Source organism: Primulina tabacum, chromosome 15 (assembly GCF_025594145.1).
Source record: "Primulina tabacum isolate GXHZ01 chromosome 15, ASM2559414v2, whole genome shotgun sequence".
Taxonomy (NCBI): domain Eukaryota; kingdom Viridiplantae; phylum Streptophyta; class Magnoliopsida; order Lamiales; family Gesneriaceae; genus Primulina; species Primulina tabacum.
The window spans coordinates 27,800,332-27,818,847 of NC_134564.1; the positions used below are offsets into that span (position 1 = coordinate 27,800,332).

The 18,516-nt window shown below is 34.5% G+C and overlaps 1 protein-coding gene across 1 annotated transcript; it reads right to left on the reverse strand.

Annotated features, from left to right (window-relative positions):
* Positions 1 to 5,769: 5,769 nt before the first annotated feature.
* Positions 5,770 to 16,343, reverse strand: LOC142526527 (AP-2 complex subunit mu). Its single transcript, XM_075630988.1, has 13 exons — positions 15,997 to 16,343; positions 13,977 to 14,154; positions 13,429 to 13,519; positions 11,186 to 11,280; positions 10,954 to 11,043; positions 10,824 to 10,872; positions 10,572 to 10,710; positions 9,294 to 9,410; positions 8,803 to 8,893; positions 8,584 to 8,726; positions 7,822 to 7,936; positions 6,169 to 6,213; positions 5,770 to 6,087 (listed from the first exon to the last, which is right to left on the reverse strand). Exons 1-13 carry the CDS (start codon positions 16,077 to 16,079, stop codon positions 6,007 to 6,009), a joined length of 1,317 nt encoding a protein of 438 aa, XP_075487103.1. The 5' UTR covers positions 16,080 to 16,343; the 3' UTR covers positions 5,770 to 6,006.
* Positions 16,344 to 18,516: the final 2,173 nt, after the last annotated feature.

The window sequence follows — 18,516 nt, forward strand, 5'->3', positions numbered from 1 at the left end:
TTTCGGTTTTAAGTGATTAAATACAAGAGTTGGTTCACTTTTCCTCATTTCTTCCCCCATTCTCTCGGTTCTTCTTCTCAAGGGGAGGTTAGGGTTCCATTTTCTTTCATTTCCTTCCTTTGATTCAAGCATTTTGTTGGGTATTTGTAGTAAGATCAAGGTCATTGTTGGTTCTAAGAGCTAAGGTAAGCTTATGGCTTTGGTTATTTCTTGGATTTTGATGTTGGGAGATTATGGGTTTGTTGATGGTGTTGATTTTATGGATTTAATGGTATGGGTTTGTGATTATTGAGATGTTGATGGTTCATTTTATGGTTTATTGTTGTAGTAAGTGTACCAAGAGTTTAGAATCAAGGTTTCCAAGTATAGTAAGTGGAATTCATTTCCTTTTGCTCACATGATAATATTTGTATGGTGTTTCAATGGTTTTATTATGCTATGCCCTTCCATTTGATTCTTATTATGTATAAATACACTTTGATGTATATGAGAGGCTTTATATGTCTCAATTGTGAAAAAGGGAATACAAAAGAAAAGAGTATGCAAAGTGTTTGGTTTAATGCCCAAAAGAGAGTTCAAATGATTTATTGGATTGATAGAGAGATAGTCAAAGATTGCATGCAATTAGCTGATCAACGACCACGGGCTTATATCCCAACAGAGTAATCGATTTATATCGATGGGATATAGGTACAGAGACAGAGATACTATTGAAATATCAATCCACCAGAGAAAAGAGAAATACCATCGTTATTGTTATGATATGCTATGATATTTATGTTTCAGAGTTGATGGTATTTAATGATTTCAAAGCCATGTTTTACAAAGTATGATATATGTAGATTGTTATGTAAGAGTTCCACTTGCTGAGTTTTATACTCATTCCAGTTATTTCATGTGATGCAGATAAGAGTGACGGGCCAGGACGTTGATTGGAGCCGAGGTCATATGCATAGAAGATGGAAGGAAGAAGATATTTTGCTAGCATTTTGACATGATCAAAAATGATATTTTGTATTTTGATGCAACATTTGATGGATCATGTTTATACTTTTGATTATATATTGAAATGTATTTCAAATCCTTCTTTCTTTTAAGAAAATTTTAAATTCTGCTGCTATTTTATTAAAACGGGTCAGAGGTGTTACAAAAAATCTAGACCTAACTATTTGTCGTCTTGCACTCTTTTCAATGGGATATTTTTCATTTGCTCATGATCTCTTATGCCCTGATATGATAACCTTCTCACATGATCTGACCCTTTTGACTTGGAGTAAAATTAGTCTCTGTTATAAAGGTTATTATCAACCCTCTTGTAAGATGATTCCCCATGGAATCATTGACTCTTTCTTTCCCCGTAAAACAACATACCACTCACTGGTTGTGAGTTTACTGCTCTATTAAGAAATTTTGGTTCATCGATCTGAAGTTTGTGATTCCCCAAACATTTCTGGAATAATTATGGTGGATAGGTTGTCTTCTCACTTCACTGGTATTATCCTCAAAGATTTGCCCTCTGAAATCTAACACTTATTTATTTTCCTCTTGGTGATCACATGTTCCTCATTCTTTTTTCATCCAACAGGGCTCGCAATTTTTAACATTCACATTAATTGACACCATTTGCGGAAACAGATCATCATATGCAGCCATGGTTTCTTAATTTTCATGGAACTTCAGCACTTTCTTGTTGATTCTTTCCTGCAAAATGTTTGTGAAAGCCAAACGTACTTTAGTATAATGGTTAAACAATTTTTTATACTTCCAGTAATTCCAGTAACCACGGCATTTCGACTTATCCTTTGTTGGGACTCGATGATCTGGTGGGAAAGTAATAAAATTTTCTTTCACCAAAAAATCTAATATATCATCGGTCTTTGCAACATCAAATTTACACTGAACAACTTGTGTTGATGGTGCATTATTCTTCCTTTCTGTCTCCACTAGCCTTTTTTTTAGTAGTGGACACACACATGACCCAGTAGAAAGCAATTCATCCAATGCAACTCGCTTGACTTCTTGATAATAAGACCCCATAATTTTTGTTCGTAAGACTCTTCTTTCATTAACTCTTCGTACTCAGCAGCCTTGGCAGAAAATACACATAAGTCCCTAAATTCCATCCCCTGGAATTTCTTCTTAATTCAAAGTTTGAGATCTTTTGTGTACCATTTTCACAAATTTTGTTTCAGGTAAGATTATTTTACACCTCTTTCTCAACTTCTTGAATCTATCAATAAATATATTAGTGAATTCTTCTTTCATTTGAGTGATCCTGGATAAGTCGGCTATAAATACCACGGGTTCGGTTCTGTATCATTGAGTATGAAATTGTCTTTCCATCTCATGCCAACTCACAATTGAGTTCTTGTGGTGTGATGCATACAAAGAAAATGTGGTTCCCGTGAGTGAATTTGGGAATAACTGCACCATCAATTTTTTGAAATTCTCTAGATTTTCCAACTTCCTGCAATGAATAGTGAAAATGGTTATGTGCTCTATTCTGAATTGGCTATCTTCTCCAGAGAACAAACTTAAGTCATGTACTCTATAACCCCTGAGATATGGGTTATTCTTATCTATGTAGTCTGGATATAGTTTGTGAAATTTTGGGATACCTATTCTTCTCAAGCCCGACCCATATAACTTATGTATTTTTTTCTCTCATAACTTCCAGTTCGACCACTTCCATATTCCAAAATGGTAGGGTATGAAGATAGTAATGTGCCCTCGAGTATTCCAACCACTGTCAACTTCCTGAATACGAGGATGCGTAGTATCTTCATATGGTCCAGGTTCATATGCAAGATTGTTTACACTATATACCTTATTCATTGGCTGTCTTGAACCTCCTATCCCATTATTAAGTGGATATGATTGAAATCTCCAACCGACAGGTTCTTCCGTTCTATGTGGTGGTGTTTACCTTTGTTCATGTTTATTGTCGAATGTAAATACAGGGCGGTGAGAATCATTAGACTTTGAACTATCCAATCATTGATCGAGTTCGTTAAGTTGATTAATCCTATGGTTAACTTCCTTGTCATCTGTGTTTTGTTCTCTTTGGATGGATCAACTATTTTCCCATGAAAGTCTTCAAGTAAACAAGAGAAACCTCATACATTGCCTTGGACATTGCTTGTGACATCTTCTCCAACTTCATAGTAGTCAACTCCTCTATCAACTTTTTGAAACTTTAAGCATATGTAGCTGAAATATGATCATGTTGATGATATAACTCCTACTTGACTATTCATCACTAGGTTGTTCTATATGTGGAATTTGAGTATCCTCCTATTTTAGCTGACACTCCCAACTTCTTGGATTGACATTCATTTTTTTTCTCGTCCACTGAGCGTGCCAGGTGTTGTAACAAAACAACATCAATGTTACTGATAAAATATAACTTTTACGAATCAAACGAAAATGAATTTCAAACTTGATTGTTGGTTCTAATCTCCTATGAAAATATGACGCTAAAAACAAAAAAAACTACTATGGAAATTGAAGAAATAAACTTATGACATAATTTGTATTTACAATAATCTACTAGAATTCACAAAACATAAACAAATATAACAACATGCTAAAATTTGGAATGAAATAAACTAGAAAAAAAAAAACCGAAAGATGCTTGAATATCTAAGACTGAAATTTGCAGAGAGTTTGCAAGCATTGTGTGATGTTTGTCTTCTTTTTTGTCAATGCTTCCCTTCTTGTTCATTGTTTTTGGCGGTTCTCCCCACGCTCTGCCACTATCCGCGATCTTGGTTCACGACCTTCTCCTAATTGTCCGCTATTTGATTTATTCAAACTATTTTGAGTTTCTGATGAGATTTTCTTACTATTTGTCTCCTACTTCATTTTTCTTGGATTTGTGCCTAATTAATTTGGTGTTGCCCATATTTAGCCCAAACAGATACAGAAGCAACATTGAGCGGCGACATTGGAGGCACCTGTGGGCTCACGTAATGGGTGCATAGGTTTAGGTCCTTGGGGAGATTTTGAGAGCTAAACATAAAGAATAGATTATTAAAAAAAAAAGTGTGGTTAATTTATGGCCCTAAACCGGAAACCCAAATAGTGTATGAAAAGGGTTATAATTTAAAATATAAAAAATAATTTGGATATATGATCATTAGAAAAATTCTTCCAGAAATCCAATTGGATTAAAATTTTGCCCTAACCCGACTAATTACCCGAACTACCCAAGTCAGTGTCATCGGTCGGGGTCGGGGTCGGGTTCGGGACCCAAACCACCCAACCCATTTGCCCCACCCCTAATCATCCCATCCCATCAAGTCACCACTCGCGATATTCCAAACCAAATAAGAAAAAATTCGCAGTACTTAGATATTGATAAAAATACATATTGTTTTTTAATGTACACATTTATTTTATGGGAATTTCTTATTTTCATTGTCTTACCAACCAAGGAGATTTGCGGAATACTTGGCCCCCTCTCACTGTTTGTTGTTTAGTGATGAAGCAGTAAGAACACATGGACCACAATCTTCATCAGTGTCGTATGTCATTATCATTATTTCAACTTTTAATTTTGACAACTCATGGCGTCTCGCAAATTGAGAAATCACTTATTTCATCAAACAAGCCGGCCAACGACTTTGAAAGCCAACCAAATAAAATTGCAAAAAGGAAACTAAACAGATGGATGACATTTGAAGAAAGTGGACTTAGCTGTCTTTAATTGTGTTCCGATCCAATTACCATTTAATAAACATTTGTTTGTTTCACATGGACGTGTAATTTGTTACGATGTATAAACAAACTTATGTCTAAAGTATAGAAGGTTGTCCTTTACAGACTGTAATGAACGAAAGGTTTGTTTGTTTCATATGGATGTGCGTTTTGTTATGATATATAAGAAAGAGTAAATCTTTTGTTAGACTATTCATATTTATAATTAAAAATAATATTTTTTTATATAAAAGTAATATTATTTTATAGCTCAGATTAATTTAAAAATCTATCTCATAAAATTGACTCGTAACACAATCTGATAAGAGTTTCTGCGTATAATAAAACTTCTATCCGGAACAAGGCACGTTGCCCTATACACATTAGTAATAATTATGTATATCAATTTATTTTTCAAATCTTATTACAATCCAAACATTGGTGTATTTAAGAGCAAAAAGCTGGTGAAAGACTTGGTAGAAGCATTCAACTAAAAAACTAGCTGGACTTTGAAAGCGAAAGGGGAATAAGATAAAACAAAAGTTATTCAAAATGTAATCAAACGTCAAGAAGTGCAGGCTGTTATCATCTGGTAGACGAGCAAAAAGCCAAACAAATATGTTAAAAAGCACACATCGGTCAAAAGTAGCCAATTTTGGGGTCATCCTAGCAAATATCCTGCAGATGGATCTGGTTTTGGTACACAAGCAGAAAGCTAGACGATGAAAGAATGATAGATTATGATAATCGGAAACGTCTGGAGAAATTGACAAAAGACAACGTCTATATTCCAAACAGAGGGAATCAATGGCACCACAAAGAATTTTCCCTTCAATTTTCACCGTAAATACATACCTTCTCAAGTGTGAGAGAAGATGATATAGCCGCATAGCACTCAAATTATAATTCATGAAACAAAATCAATTGCATCAAAGTAAAATATAGATGTTTTGCACGCTTAACTTGAAATGATAGATAAGCAGCTCGTGCAAAGACAAGAGAACCATTACAACACCACCAATTCTGCAAGTCCTAACTAAGGCTTTTAATTACCTTTTTAAACAAAAAATCTCGAACCAAATTTCACGCTTTGCACATCATAGAAGAATAGTTTGTGACAAATAGCATTAATCTTGAATTTGTATTTTGATGCCCCTTGTTTTGATGAATAACATTTACCGTGAACAAGAATAATACAAGATGATGCACAAAGGGAAGCTACATCAAGTTAGGGCAATATGCAATCATGTAGCAAGAGAAAGGACTAATGTCATTGCGCAATATGGACATCCCACGACTACAATAGTTTTAGCACCTAATTTCATATGAACCCGCTTTCGTAATGTAACGGACCCATTCAACTGTATTGTACCCACTCTTTTCCCATACCTGAGAAAAGTCGAACATGGTTACTGTAATCTTATGGTGTTTACCTAAACAGGGGAACCTGCCAAGGAGATTGAAGGGTACCTTTAGGAAACGTACACGCAATCCGGAAGCAGTAAACATAGGAACCTGCCATATTGATTTGTTTTATTGAGAAATACGGGAAAAGATAACTAGGCAGCACCCATTTAAACAAAAGTCTGACTGATTTAATATTGAAATTGAATGTTATACATATCTTCCGACCTCTATTCCAGGTATTTTTATTTTACTGGGAATGGGCATACTCCAAGTATAGGTAGGATTGAATTGAATTTTCCACACGAAGTGGTATATACTCCATTGCCATGATTACTAACTAGTTTCCATGTTTTGGTTTGCCCTGAAATTTGGGTGGCCAATCCTTGTATCATAAAGTTTAACTCCAAATTCTGAGTTTTACAGTCAAACAGAATCTTCCCATCATTTTTCCAGTCAGAATTGTTGAGAATTTTGAGAGGTAATTTGAAAAAATTTGAGATGATGGTTGGATTATAATCTTTGTAGGATAATGCAATAGGTATTGGTATAAGTACAGCGGTTGTGTGATTGGTAATTACAAAATTAGAGATGAAAAAAAGGATGATGGGGTATTAATGAGGATAAAAATATATATTAATTGTGATGACTTATTGATTGAAAAAGGTGAAAATTTTCTGAAGAAGGCGCATTCCACAAAAAAGAAGGAAAAAATTGTTTAGTGATATCTATCGAACACAGCTATATGTTTGTTTTTTCGTTTTGTGTTACTGTTTTCAGAAGGGGCTTGAATCTTCCTACTTCATACACATTCCAGGTCTGTTTTGCTGGCAATAATTTTTTTTTTTTAGCATGAAATGTTGAGTTAGAGCCTTAGAGGTGAAAAAGTATACTGATGAGGTGCTCCGGAGAGAAATTGCAGGGAAAGGGAGAAATCAAAGGGAAAATGAGGGAAAATAAAATATTCACAAACGATAACAATGTATAGCAAACAGCAAAATATGCACAACAACCAGAAGAAAATATATAAAAGCCTATTAGTTAGGGTCATGGAAAGAGTACGCTCCTAGTCTTTTACAATTGTTGATCGGCTATGACACAATATTAATCATTTTCGCAATAAAAGTTCTTATGAGAGATTTGATTTTGTTGGTGGATTGACTGCAAGTGATTTTATTGTACTGGATACAAAACCCATGCCAATCGATGCTAAAACAATGTAACGTACCCAATGATTTCTAATTCTTTTTTTTTTTGTAGATTCTTTTTCATTTTGTTTTTTTATCCATTTAAAACCCCATATATTCCTAGTTAAATCACCCTCAGGTTTCTATTTGTGCCTTCTACATCTTTTCTTCATTGGATGTACATATCGTAATTTTCCCATTAGGCAAAACACTGACAAATTTTTTGAAAATTCAGGAAGCCGTATGCACAACCTCAATCCTCTTCCTACTCCTCTTCAAAAAATGAAATTCCCTTCCTGACCCCTGCCCCCCACCATCAACACACTAAAAGTAATTAAAAAACAACTTCAATAAATAAATCCATCATACCAAGTTATTGTAGTTCACTTGGCGTACATGCAAAATTAGTACACGAAAAAATTGGAAAATAATGAGATGAAGAAAGCCATGTCATTTCTTTTTATTGTTTTTTCATGTAAACATTAAACATTAAGATGACGAGCAGTTGAATACTAACACATCAAATCTATACCTGAAATTCCATCTGAATTGGAGGTCGTGTCCATGACTTCTTTTCGGTCATTGTAGAAATTAGCTCCACTTCAGCACTCAAAGTTGGCTCGGTTTGTCCGGGAAATTTTCTTATCCTGTGGAATAAATACGCCCATGATTCAATTTTATTTCATCGTAATGGTGAACGCTAGGTGTGATTGGCAACAAGAATTGACATTCAAAAGAACTTTGAAGAAATATAATTTATTTCTTTTGTTGTGATCCCATGTATAACATAAGAAAACCAAATGAAATTGGTACAGCTGAATAACAAAGTAAAAGAGAAATGACAATAAAATGCACGCTCATTCTAAAGTAAATAAAACAATACTAAAAATTAGGTGAAACAAAATTATTACATTAAAAATAAAATATGTTTAAAAGTCAACTTCCATGTCGCATTTCCGGATTTGAGCTACTCAATGCAGCTGGCACAGATGTTTAGTCCAAGTCAGGGAGTACAGTGCTACAGTTTGGCTATATTTCATTTAATAATATTGCTTCAAAATAATAGCAAGAAATCTTCACCAAAAAAATCTTTTAGATTGCTTAGAAGTTTTGATTGATTGTCTGTCTACAGGAAAAAATGGCTAAAATCTTCACTTTTGAACTGAAGGATAACTTCATCATTTAACTGAGGTAATAAAACAGGCTTATGTGCAAGTGAGTAGCAGGGTTCAACACAGATATTGAAGAAAACATGCCACGATGCTCCATTCAAACAAACATGTCAAACTCTTACTTCCAAACCAAGCAGTCAATGGATGGATTGTACTTTGCTCGGCCCGATGTCACCTGAAAACTTGTTTTTGCTGTTTGTTTTGGCACCGGTATCTTAACAACCACTCCAAGTGCGAACATTTTTGCCCCAAAAACACTTTTTACCTATTATGATGCACAAACAATAATTTTGTTGTTAGTTACTCGCAGCCATATAGCAACACAAAATTAGATGACCAACCTTCACATTCACTTCCATGCGTGTCCGACCCAATTCCTTGATTGTTGGCAATACTCGAAAAGGGAGATTAACCCCCTCCGTTATACGGTACCTAGAGCAGAAATGCATTCACGCTTGAAAGAAGGCACCTCGATATAACATAAAGAAGTATCGGACATTTATTAATAGATGGTTACTCGTGCGTTTGTACAAAAACTATCACAAAAAGGTTAGAACTGACCAATCACGGGAGTTATATGGTTCCTAAAACCAATGAAATAAATTCTCTGTTGACAGTTTTGCAATAAAATCTCATGTTTGATCGGTAAACAAGATTTATCAAAGTAAAACTCAACAGACAAATCCACACTGAACTGTAAATAGTTTTTTTTAAAAAAAAAATTATATGGGAGGTCCACAAATTTGTTGCATAAGAACTATTCTGGGTGGAATTGTCAAACAAAGGCTGCAAAAAGAGAAGAATAAGAAGTTACAATATAACATCAACTTACTTCATCAATTCAAATTCACCGTCTGGAGGAACAAAGCTAACAGTCTTTTCAGAATTGAATCTTGTCAAGTTCACACATTGATGGAATGTAACGTCATCAAGCTCAATAGTTTTTCCACTGAAAAGATTGGAATGAAAAACTATGATATAGAGGAAACTAAGAAATTCGGGGAGCACCAAATAACCAGAACGTGCTAGCAAAAACAACTGAAACAATCACAGAAGAGAACTATAGAGCATTTAAAAATATTGCAAAACTAAACACCTGAAGCAGGATCATAATCCTCTAATAAAGTTGAGTTATGTATGGTTACAGAACAAATATTGGGTTATGATAGTCAAAGTAGTAAATGTTATGCCCCTTTTAAATTAAGGCAAAAAATTAAGCTACGGAAAAAAACTGACAATCTAATGCTTTTTTAACCAAATAGTATTGCATTTAAAAATTGAGCTTAAACGAGCAAGTCCACAAACTATGCAAGCAATTTTTTTATTCAACTGGTGAAGATTATATTATCTGTGACCCAAAAAGTAAGCATTCCAAAATCCTACACAGAACAAGTAAATGATCAGTATCATTTCCAATAGTATGATCTCGATCCATGAATCTAAAAAACTTGAAGAGCATTTTTTTATCCTCACAAATATCTCTCTATACGAAAGACCAAGCAACCGGTTTGAAACTTTGGCAAAAATCATCTGAAAGACCAAGAATTCTATGGAGAATGGAGTATCAACCTTCCAATACATCACTAACTAGCATGATGTCAAACAAAAATGCACGTTCTTATCATTTAAAACGAAGATCTAACGGAAGAACAGAGATGCCAATGCCCAAAGATGTAAATTGAGAAATACAGTTAACATGATTAACTAAACATCGCATATGTGCTCAGAGAAAATTCTAAAATGTTCAAAAAACTATTTAACATTATTAATTGGAATTAAAAAAAATTTTGTCAATGTAAAATTTATTTAAATAGAGAAGGTTAATCTTTGACGAATATGAACATGGATACAACAATTTATGGTCATAAAGTAGCCATCATCAAATGAATGAAAATTTCAGTAATGATGGTGTTTCTAAGTTAAAAATTCAGCAAAAATAATTTAGTGCCCATGGCAGCCGGCAAACACAAAGCACCACTTTGCAAGAGGATGAAATTACTTACCCCTTAGCATAAAATATTGACCTTGCAGAAAACATATATCTGTATGATGCTACTGACACTATGGGGCAACAGGACCAATTCATTCATGAGGAACAATAAGAAGCTACCTTTTCGTAGGGCGAGACTTGAGCTGTGACTCCTTTTCAAGTCCAATTTTATCATTTAAACCTAACTTCAAATCAGGCATTCCAGAAAGAAAGCATTTCATTAGAATCTTCCCAGTCACATCACATCGTAGGACGCTACCTACACAAACCAAACGGCAAGTGGTAATCGATTAGACATGATTCATGAAAAATCATTTCAGACGACTAAAAATGGACCCACAACATATATTCACAATGAGCATATTGAATTACCTTTCGAAGACATCAAAAGATTAACACTTTCCACAATATCAAGAAACACCTGTCAAGAATTACATCTTAACCCTGAAAGTTCGAATGTTAAAGAATACAATACAAACAGTGTGATTAGTTGGAAGCCTACCTCATTTTTCTTGTAGACCAGACCTTCCCTTCGCCAGCCTACAGCACCAGTAACTTGTAAAGTTGCATTTGGAACTGGTTTTTCGGTAGGCTAGTTGGTGATGAAAACAGTGCAAACCATTATAACATAAGTAACTCAATAGTGCAACTGAATACAGGATTGTTACACAAAGCTGATGTTGACGCGGATATTCAATTGGCTTATAAGAAATTATAGAAGAACCAAATCTAACCTTGGACGAAAATGGGGACCGCACACCTTCTTGGGTTATGTAAAGCTTCAAAATTTCAGGTGACAGGTTTTGGGGGTAACCAAAATCCATAATTTCTGCAAGTAAAGAAACAAACAAAAAAATTTAAATTCAGACTTTCAGCTGGTTTTGCAAGCATAACACTTAATCACAACGGTTCTCTCTCTAGTTTTTGGATGTGAGAAGCAGTGTCAGTGCAAGTGGCTGCAAAAACTTGTCAAGTAACTTAATAAGAGAGTCACCTAGATACAGAACCATAGATCAGATAATCAACTCAGGAGATTTGATCAAAGTTCCATATTAAATGCGAAAAAAACAACAGTATATATGTGTGTGTTGCCGCTAGCTGAGAGTGCTTATCATGTTGTCCTCACAAATATCATTGTAAGTATTTTTGCAAAATTTTCATATCATCGTCATCATAACACATTCACGCTAGTTGCGGTATCGGCTACATGAATGTTAGTTCTCCAAACTAAGTGATTTTCCCACATGTCATCTATTAAATTAAGATATAAAATATCCTACTTAATAAATTTTATCTAAGTTTTTAATGGTATACTCCTCCTTCTACTACTTCCATTAACTTGTCAATCTAAGATATGTCGGATTGGGGCCGTGTTTGGTGTCTTCTTCACATGACAAAACTATGTTAGATGCCAGATCTTATCTTCTATGGAACTACACCTAAATAGTTCATAATCCTTTCATTCCTAATTCTATTATTGTGCCTTTTGGCACACATCCATATAAACATATACATATCTATTACCACCATCTTATGCATATGTAGTCCTGTAGTGACCCATCACTCCAAGCCATAGAGCACAGCTGATCGAACAATAGTTTAATAACATTTTCCTTTCAATCTAACATGCATCCTTCTATCGTATAAGACTCCTAAAGTCATCCTTTATTTCATCCACCTTGCTTTAATCATATGGTTTATATCCTCTCTAATGTCCTCAATCTTTTGGATAGTATATCCTGATTAGCGATAAGTTTCTCGCTCTAGGACTTCTCGAGCGTGAATCTCAATCAGACTACTCATTCGTCTAGATTCAAGACCAGAGTTACAAGCTAAATATTTCGTTTTTGAGTGATTAATTCTAAAACCTTAACTTTTAAGAGCTTCACGTCGTCTATCGAATTTTTTATTACACATTCTTTAATTTGGTCTATCAGGACAATATCATATGCAAACAACATACACCAAGGTACCTCATCCTACATATGTCCCGTTAGCTCATCCATACCAAAGCAGAGAGGTAAAGGCTTCAAGCCGATGATGAAGTCCTACTGTCACAGAAAATTCACATGACATTTCTTCAGCAGACCTAACACTAGTTACGACACATTCAAAAATATCTTTAATGATCTCGATGTAGCATTGAGGCACATGATTCCTTCTAAGTACCCACCAAATTAATTCTCCAGGTACTCTATCATAGGCTTTCTCTAAGTCGATAAAAACCATATACAGGCTCTTCTGTTATCTATATTTCTATTGTTCTATATTTCTCTATCATTTGTCTAATAAAAAAATAACTTCCATTGTAGACCTACCCGGCATAAAACCAAATTTATTATCTGATACATTAGTGATACTCCTAAGTCTCAGCTCTATCACTCGCTCTCATAACTTCAACGTATGGCTCATAAGCTTAATCCAACTTTAGTTTGAGAAGTCCTATATATCTCATTTATTCTTATAAATTGGTACAATACCATGTCAACAAGATTCTGACATTTTCATAATATCTAGAATCCTATTAAATAGCCTAGTCAGCCATTAGATCGCAACTTCCCATAGACACTTCCATAACTCAATTGGTATATTGTCCGATCCAACTGTCTTCCCCAGTTTCATCCTCTTCAAAGCCTCTGTTACTTCCTTAGCACTAGCTCTACTATAAAATACTAGATGCCTTGCTTCCTACATCTCATGTCTACCCAAGCTTAACTCCTCCGTATTTGTCTCATATAGCTTTATCTTGCATTAAAACTCTAACATTAAATTTTCATATAATAAATTAATTTACCACATTGAAATAATGTGCTATGGCAATAATACGTGTAGATTTAATATTGTGATATTTCTTAAGAGTGACCTATTTGTATTATAGGCTACAATTAACAGCATGTATTAAATAAACATTACTGTTAGAAAATCTGAAAATTATATCTGAAGAAAATGTTTTGTATATATTCCCACATTGGCATACCATCCAGCAGTTCATAAATCAAAACAAAATTATTGCGGATGGCATCTTCATCAAAAGCCCCACCAAAATATGATTTAAATAATGCAACTGCCTGCAGAGAAAGAAGGCGAAAGCGTTAAACAAGCTAAAGAAAAATCTTCAAATATATTTGACTCCCATGCGTGGCAATAAAAGATACAATATCATAGGAATGAACACAGAATGAACATATTTAAAGTGAAAGATCAACAAAAACACAGGGATTCAAAATTAATACATTATTTTTTTTTTTTGATAGAAAAAATTAATACATTATCAATCTTCAAAGAACAGTAAGTAGATGAAAAATCTCTCTGCACTTCACAACCGAAACTAGAAATAACTCAGACTAAATACAGAAATGTCTCTTTCAAAGACCAGATGTTAGTGGCATAGTAATGTCATCATATTACCAAATAAGGGGCAAAAAGACATGTTTTCTAACGGGTAAGTTTCTTCAAAAAAATCGAAGACAAACATAATACTTTACAAGGAAAGTTCATGAGCGTAAACTTAAGCATTAAGGATACCTCAACGACAAACTTGAATGCACAAGCAACATTTGCATTGCTGCTTACGACAATCACGATATAAACATTGCTAATTCTCATGTAAAAGAAAGAGCAGCCACCAATCTGCCGTACAGGACACGTGCCAAGTTCCTTTGTTTGCATTATATGCGTTCTAAAAGCATCTACCATGTTTCCCCTGAATAATTTCGGAATTAAAGTGAATAAGACCATACAGCAGATCAGCAAACAAACTAAATGAGTAAACTAAAGAAAATGAAGTTTAATGATATTCAAATGTCGTTTACACAGAGTAAACTATTCAACTAAGATAATAACTTGACACAAGAAATTAAACATGAGTCATGCACCACATTGAGAAAGTGATATAACAAAAATAACATGAATGAGCAAAAAATTTAATGTTCAGGATCCTACCACAACTAATGTTTTACACATTGCAATCGGGATACATGATGAAGAGAACAGAGGCACTCCCAACTAGAAATTAAGGGAAAGTGTGGTTTTATTTTCCAACAATCTCCATTTTCAGGAAATGAAACCAAACATTACATCTTTCTTTCCCAAACATATTCTCTAACATTTAACGTTCCACACTCTTTTACGATATTATATTCTACTCTATTCTGACAAACTATATTTTAGTTTTAAAAAATACAACACACATGATTATTAAAAATCCCTAATGTGACATTACTCACCCGATGTATTCTTACACAACACGATATCTACACAAAAAAATGTATCCTACAGAGAGTAAATAAACAAAACTAACATACATTACATTTTCCAGAAAATTATGTTAGGAAATATTTTTCAAGAAACACGCAAAACAAACCCAAACATAGCCCCGAAGTTCTAACAGATAATAAGATTATGTATTTAGGCGAAACTTGTCAAAAAAGCAGGTTGATTCAAGAGAATAATTGAATAATTGTATGCCAAGTAAGGATATTATACATCAATAAATTAGTCTTCGTTTCCTTCATCTTCTTCTTACAACTCTGAAGATTGGACCAGTTGCGGTGACTGGCGACCAGAGATTGAAAACCAAAGTACACAAGTGTTTCCTTTCTTTCCCAATAATTAATTTCTTTCATCATAATCATACAAATGATGAATCACTGTGGATGGAATCATTGTTTTTATTAGAAAGAGAGATGAGTAAGAAGAATTTGTTGTCATGATTCAAACTTGGCACTTGGCAGCATATAATATTTTGTAAACAATCCTAGATTACCTGTGAAGAAACTTCTATAAATAAAGGCATATTTATGTAATCAAAAAAACTTGAATAGAGGAAATTCTTGGATGGTTGATCAAGGAAATGAAGAGACAAGAGAGAGAGCAACTATAAGTAAATTTCAATCCTTTTTTCTTCCAGGGAAATTAGTTTGAAATATACATCAAGAACACCAAAATTATATTACAAAAAGCTAATGCCACGCGGTGGTAGACAACAAGTAATTTGCTAATGGCTAATAGTTAAAGAAAAATGATTAATATGAAGCTGCAAGTTTAGAAGCCCCTTCCCCTAACCATAACAAGATGACGGCTAATCTGAAGTTGCCCCGAGCAAATAAGCGCCTTGTCCCTGATGGATACTCTCAGTTTTTCAAACATGCGAGTGAGAAGGTTTAAGAATCACCAATTTCAACAATTCAATCTTTATCATTCTCGTTTTTTTAAGAAAGTGGGATTCATGGATATTAGGGATTCGAAACAATCATTCTCTCGAATTCAAGTACAATATATCTTCTAATGCGTACGCTGAAGTAAAAGATGACCGTGTGGATATCATTCCTAAATGCAATTTCAGAACATAATAAAACGTCGACCTATGAATCTCAAAATCAACAATTTACATAACCAATCATGCATATACCTCACTGCAGCTCAATTCAATCTCAAAATACATAAACAGAATACCTAAATTACGGAGAAGATAAATAGGTAAAAGCGCGCGTTCCTGAAAGTGAGAAGGAAGGGGCGGAGAGATAACAAATGCTAAAGGACTAACCCGACATCGTCACGATAGAGACGATTGATGAGGACATCGCCACGAAGATTCAGGAAGTAAATAGCGGAAGCTGCCACGGGCATGGCTACAGATCCGCAGAGCTTTCGATCCAACTCAGATCTACAACAAACAGATCTGCTAGCTCGCTTAAATCAATAGATAATATAATTGATCAAAAGTCCATCGCAAATCATATCCACTGAAAAAAAAATCGATCCGTCGGCGAATTCCGTCACAGTGGCTCCTGCCACACGTCCGCCGTTGAGTATTCTCCGGCGTTTCTAAATGGAACGCGATTACTTACTTTTTTAAAAGTCAATTCTCCTGCCAAAATTAATGAGCTGAATATGTCTGGTCTATTCAATTATAAGGGTAATTTCATTTCGACCCCTCGTGTTTTTTCAAACTCAATTTTAACCCTAGAGGAATCAAATATCGGCCTGGGCCTTTTGAAATGAATGCCAAGTCCAATTACATGTTGCCGGGCTTGTCCAAGAGGGCCAGTGAAGCCCGATATTTTGGAGCCCAATAGTTCAAAGGATTTTATTTGAATTTAAGAAAAAAATTTAAACATATTGTTGGGTCTGAAATTAATTCAGCCCAAGTCCAAGGAAATGGAGTGTCTCTGTAAAAGTCCATCAGTTCGGATAATTTGAATTAACCCGCGAAGTATCAGAAATGGAGATACTACCAAAAAACTGAACTAGGGGAATCGGCAAAGACAGAAATACATCTCAAACACTCGACACATTTGCAAATTCTAGACTTCAACTTTACGCAATTTTAGATATTTTATTAGGTTTTTCAGTCTTTGAAAATGTCTTACATTTCCTGCCAAGTTTTATTATATTTCTATGTTTATGTAAATTCCTTCTGTTTATAATTATAAATAATGACGGGAGTTTGTTTCATCAAGTTTCAGTGTCGTTTCTTTGTTTATGATATTATATTGTATTAGGATATTATAAACAACGATAGAGTTTCGTTTCCAGTATCGTTTGATTTCGTAAAAGTTATATTTTTATTTTATTTTCACACAATTTGATGTTTTTTTAGCTTCTGGCATCACGTAATATAAAAAATTGTGCAAACAAAATTAGCACACTTGATGGGACTATAAATATACTGCCAAGAATAAAATAAAACGTCAATCAAGCAAGTGGGAAATCTTTGCCAAACTAGGAAAAAATTCAGGTTCCACACCCTGAGTAACTTACTGTCGAACAACCAACTGAGGAAGCATCCAAATCGTATTTCGACTATATATGCTCATATTTCAAACTGGTTGGTAGTAGAGTTGGCTGTTATGATGATTGATGAGATATCACGGGCAATGTATAAAGCAATGTCTGACTGTTTGAAGACATTCATGGGTCAATCAAATCAATCCACCTAGGGAGAGCGGAATACAAGTGACAAAGAAGATTAGGGAAGCAATCAACTCAAGGAACTTGACCAGGGAGTGAGAAATTTGAAGGTCGTTTATTCTCACCGTCTAGAGTTCGAACTTCCAAAACAACGTGAGGGGAGTACACACCACCACATATAAGAGAGGAAACCTTAGGTTGGAGAGTCAAATCATATCCACGTGCTAACGGGGCAAGGAATTCAAGGCAACATGTTAATCAAGTTTATGTAACAAATTCTCAACACAAATCAGAACATGACACATGTGTTTTCATGGGGTTGATAGGGTTTTCCCAAGAAGTAATGTTGGCCTCAAGGTTGGACAAATAGGACACACATAATTTTATAAATTGTACCCCGACTACATGGATATCAACAAACCATATCCTAGAGGCTACATAGTACTAGATTTTAGCTTTTTTTCTAGAGAAGACAATAATTCAATTTCAGTATTGAACATATTGTAAGATTCACTATTCAGTGTGGGAAGTTGGCAAACTTGGAGAATTTTACCAACTTTAAGTTGAGATTATTCTCGAATTCACTCATTATTATAGCATTTTCATGGTATGCAGCATTCCCCAATAATTTAATTATGAGTTAGTAAGAGATAGATAAATAATTTTACATTCGGTTTTATAAAATCGAACCTGAGGTGTGTATTGTTCATTTGCCAAGAATGTCTCAGAAAAGAGGGGAAACATCTGATATGTTTGTCGATAGGTTCAAAAAAATGAGGAACAAGTGCAAAGTTTTTCTGCCAGAAACTGATTTGTGAAAATGGCCCAAAAAGGGTAAGATTTTGAATTAAGGAAGAAGTTTCAGGGTACAGAGTTCATAGATGTTTCAATCTTGCTACTAAGGTAAGTAAGTATGAGGAATTGCTAAGAGAAAAGTCAATATAAAATAAAACAACTATGGACTCTTATTACCAGGAGGTGGAGTATATCACATTAGCTGAAATTTAATCAAATGGTTCACGTACGGTTTCTTTTCTCAATAAGAAGTACGATGACATCTACCCGAACCACATCTCTTTGTAAACGAAGATCCAGATTCTTCACAATATTGTAGTGACCATTTGATTACCAGAAGTAATAGAAACTTTGAAAC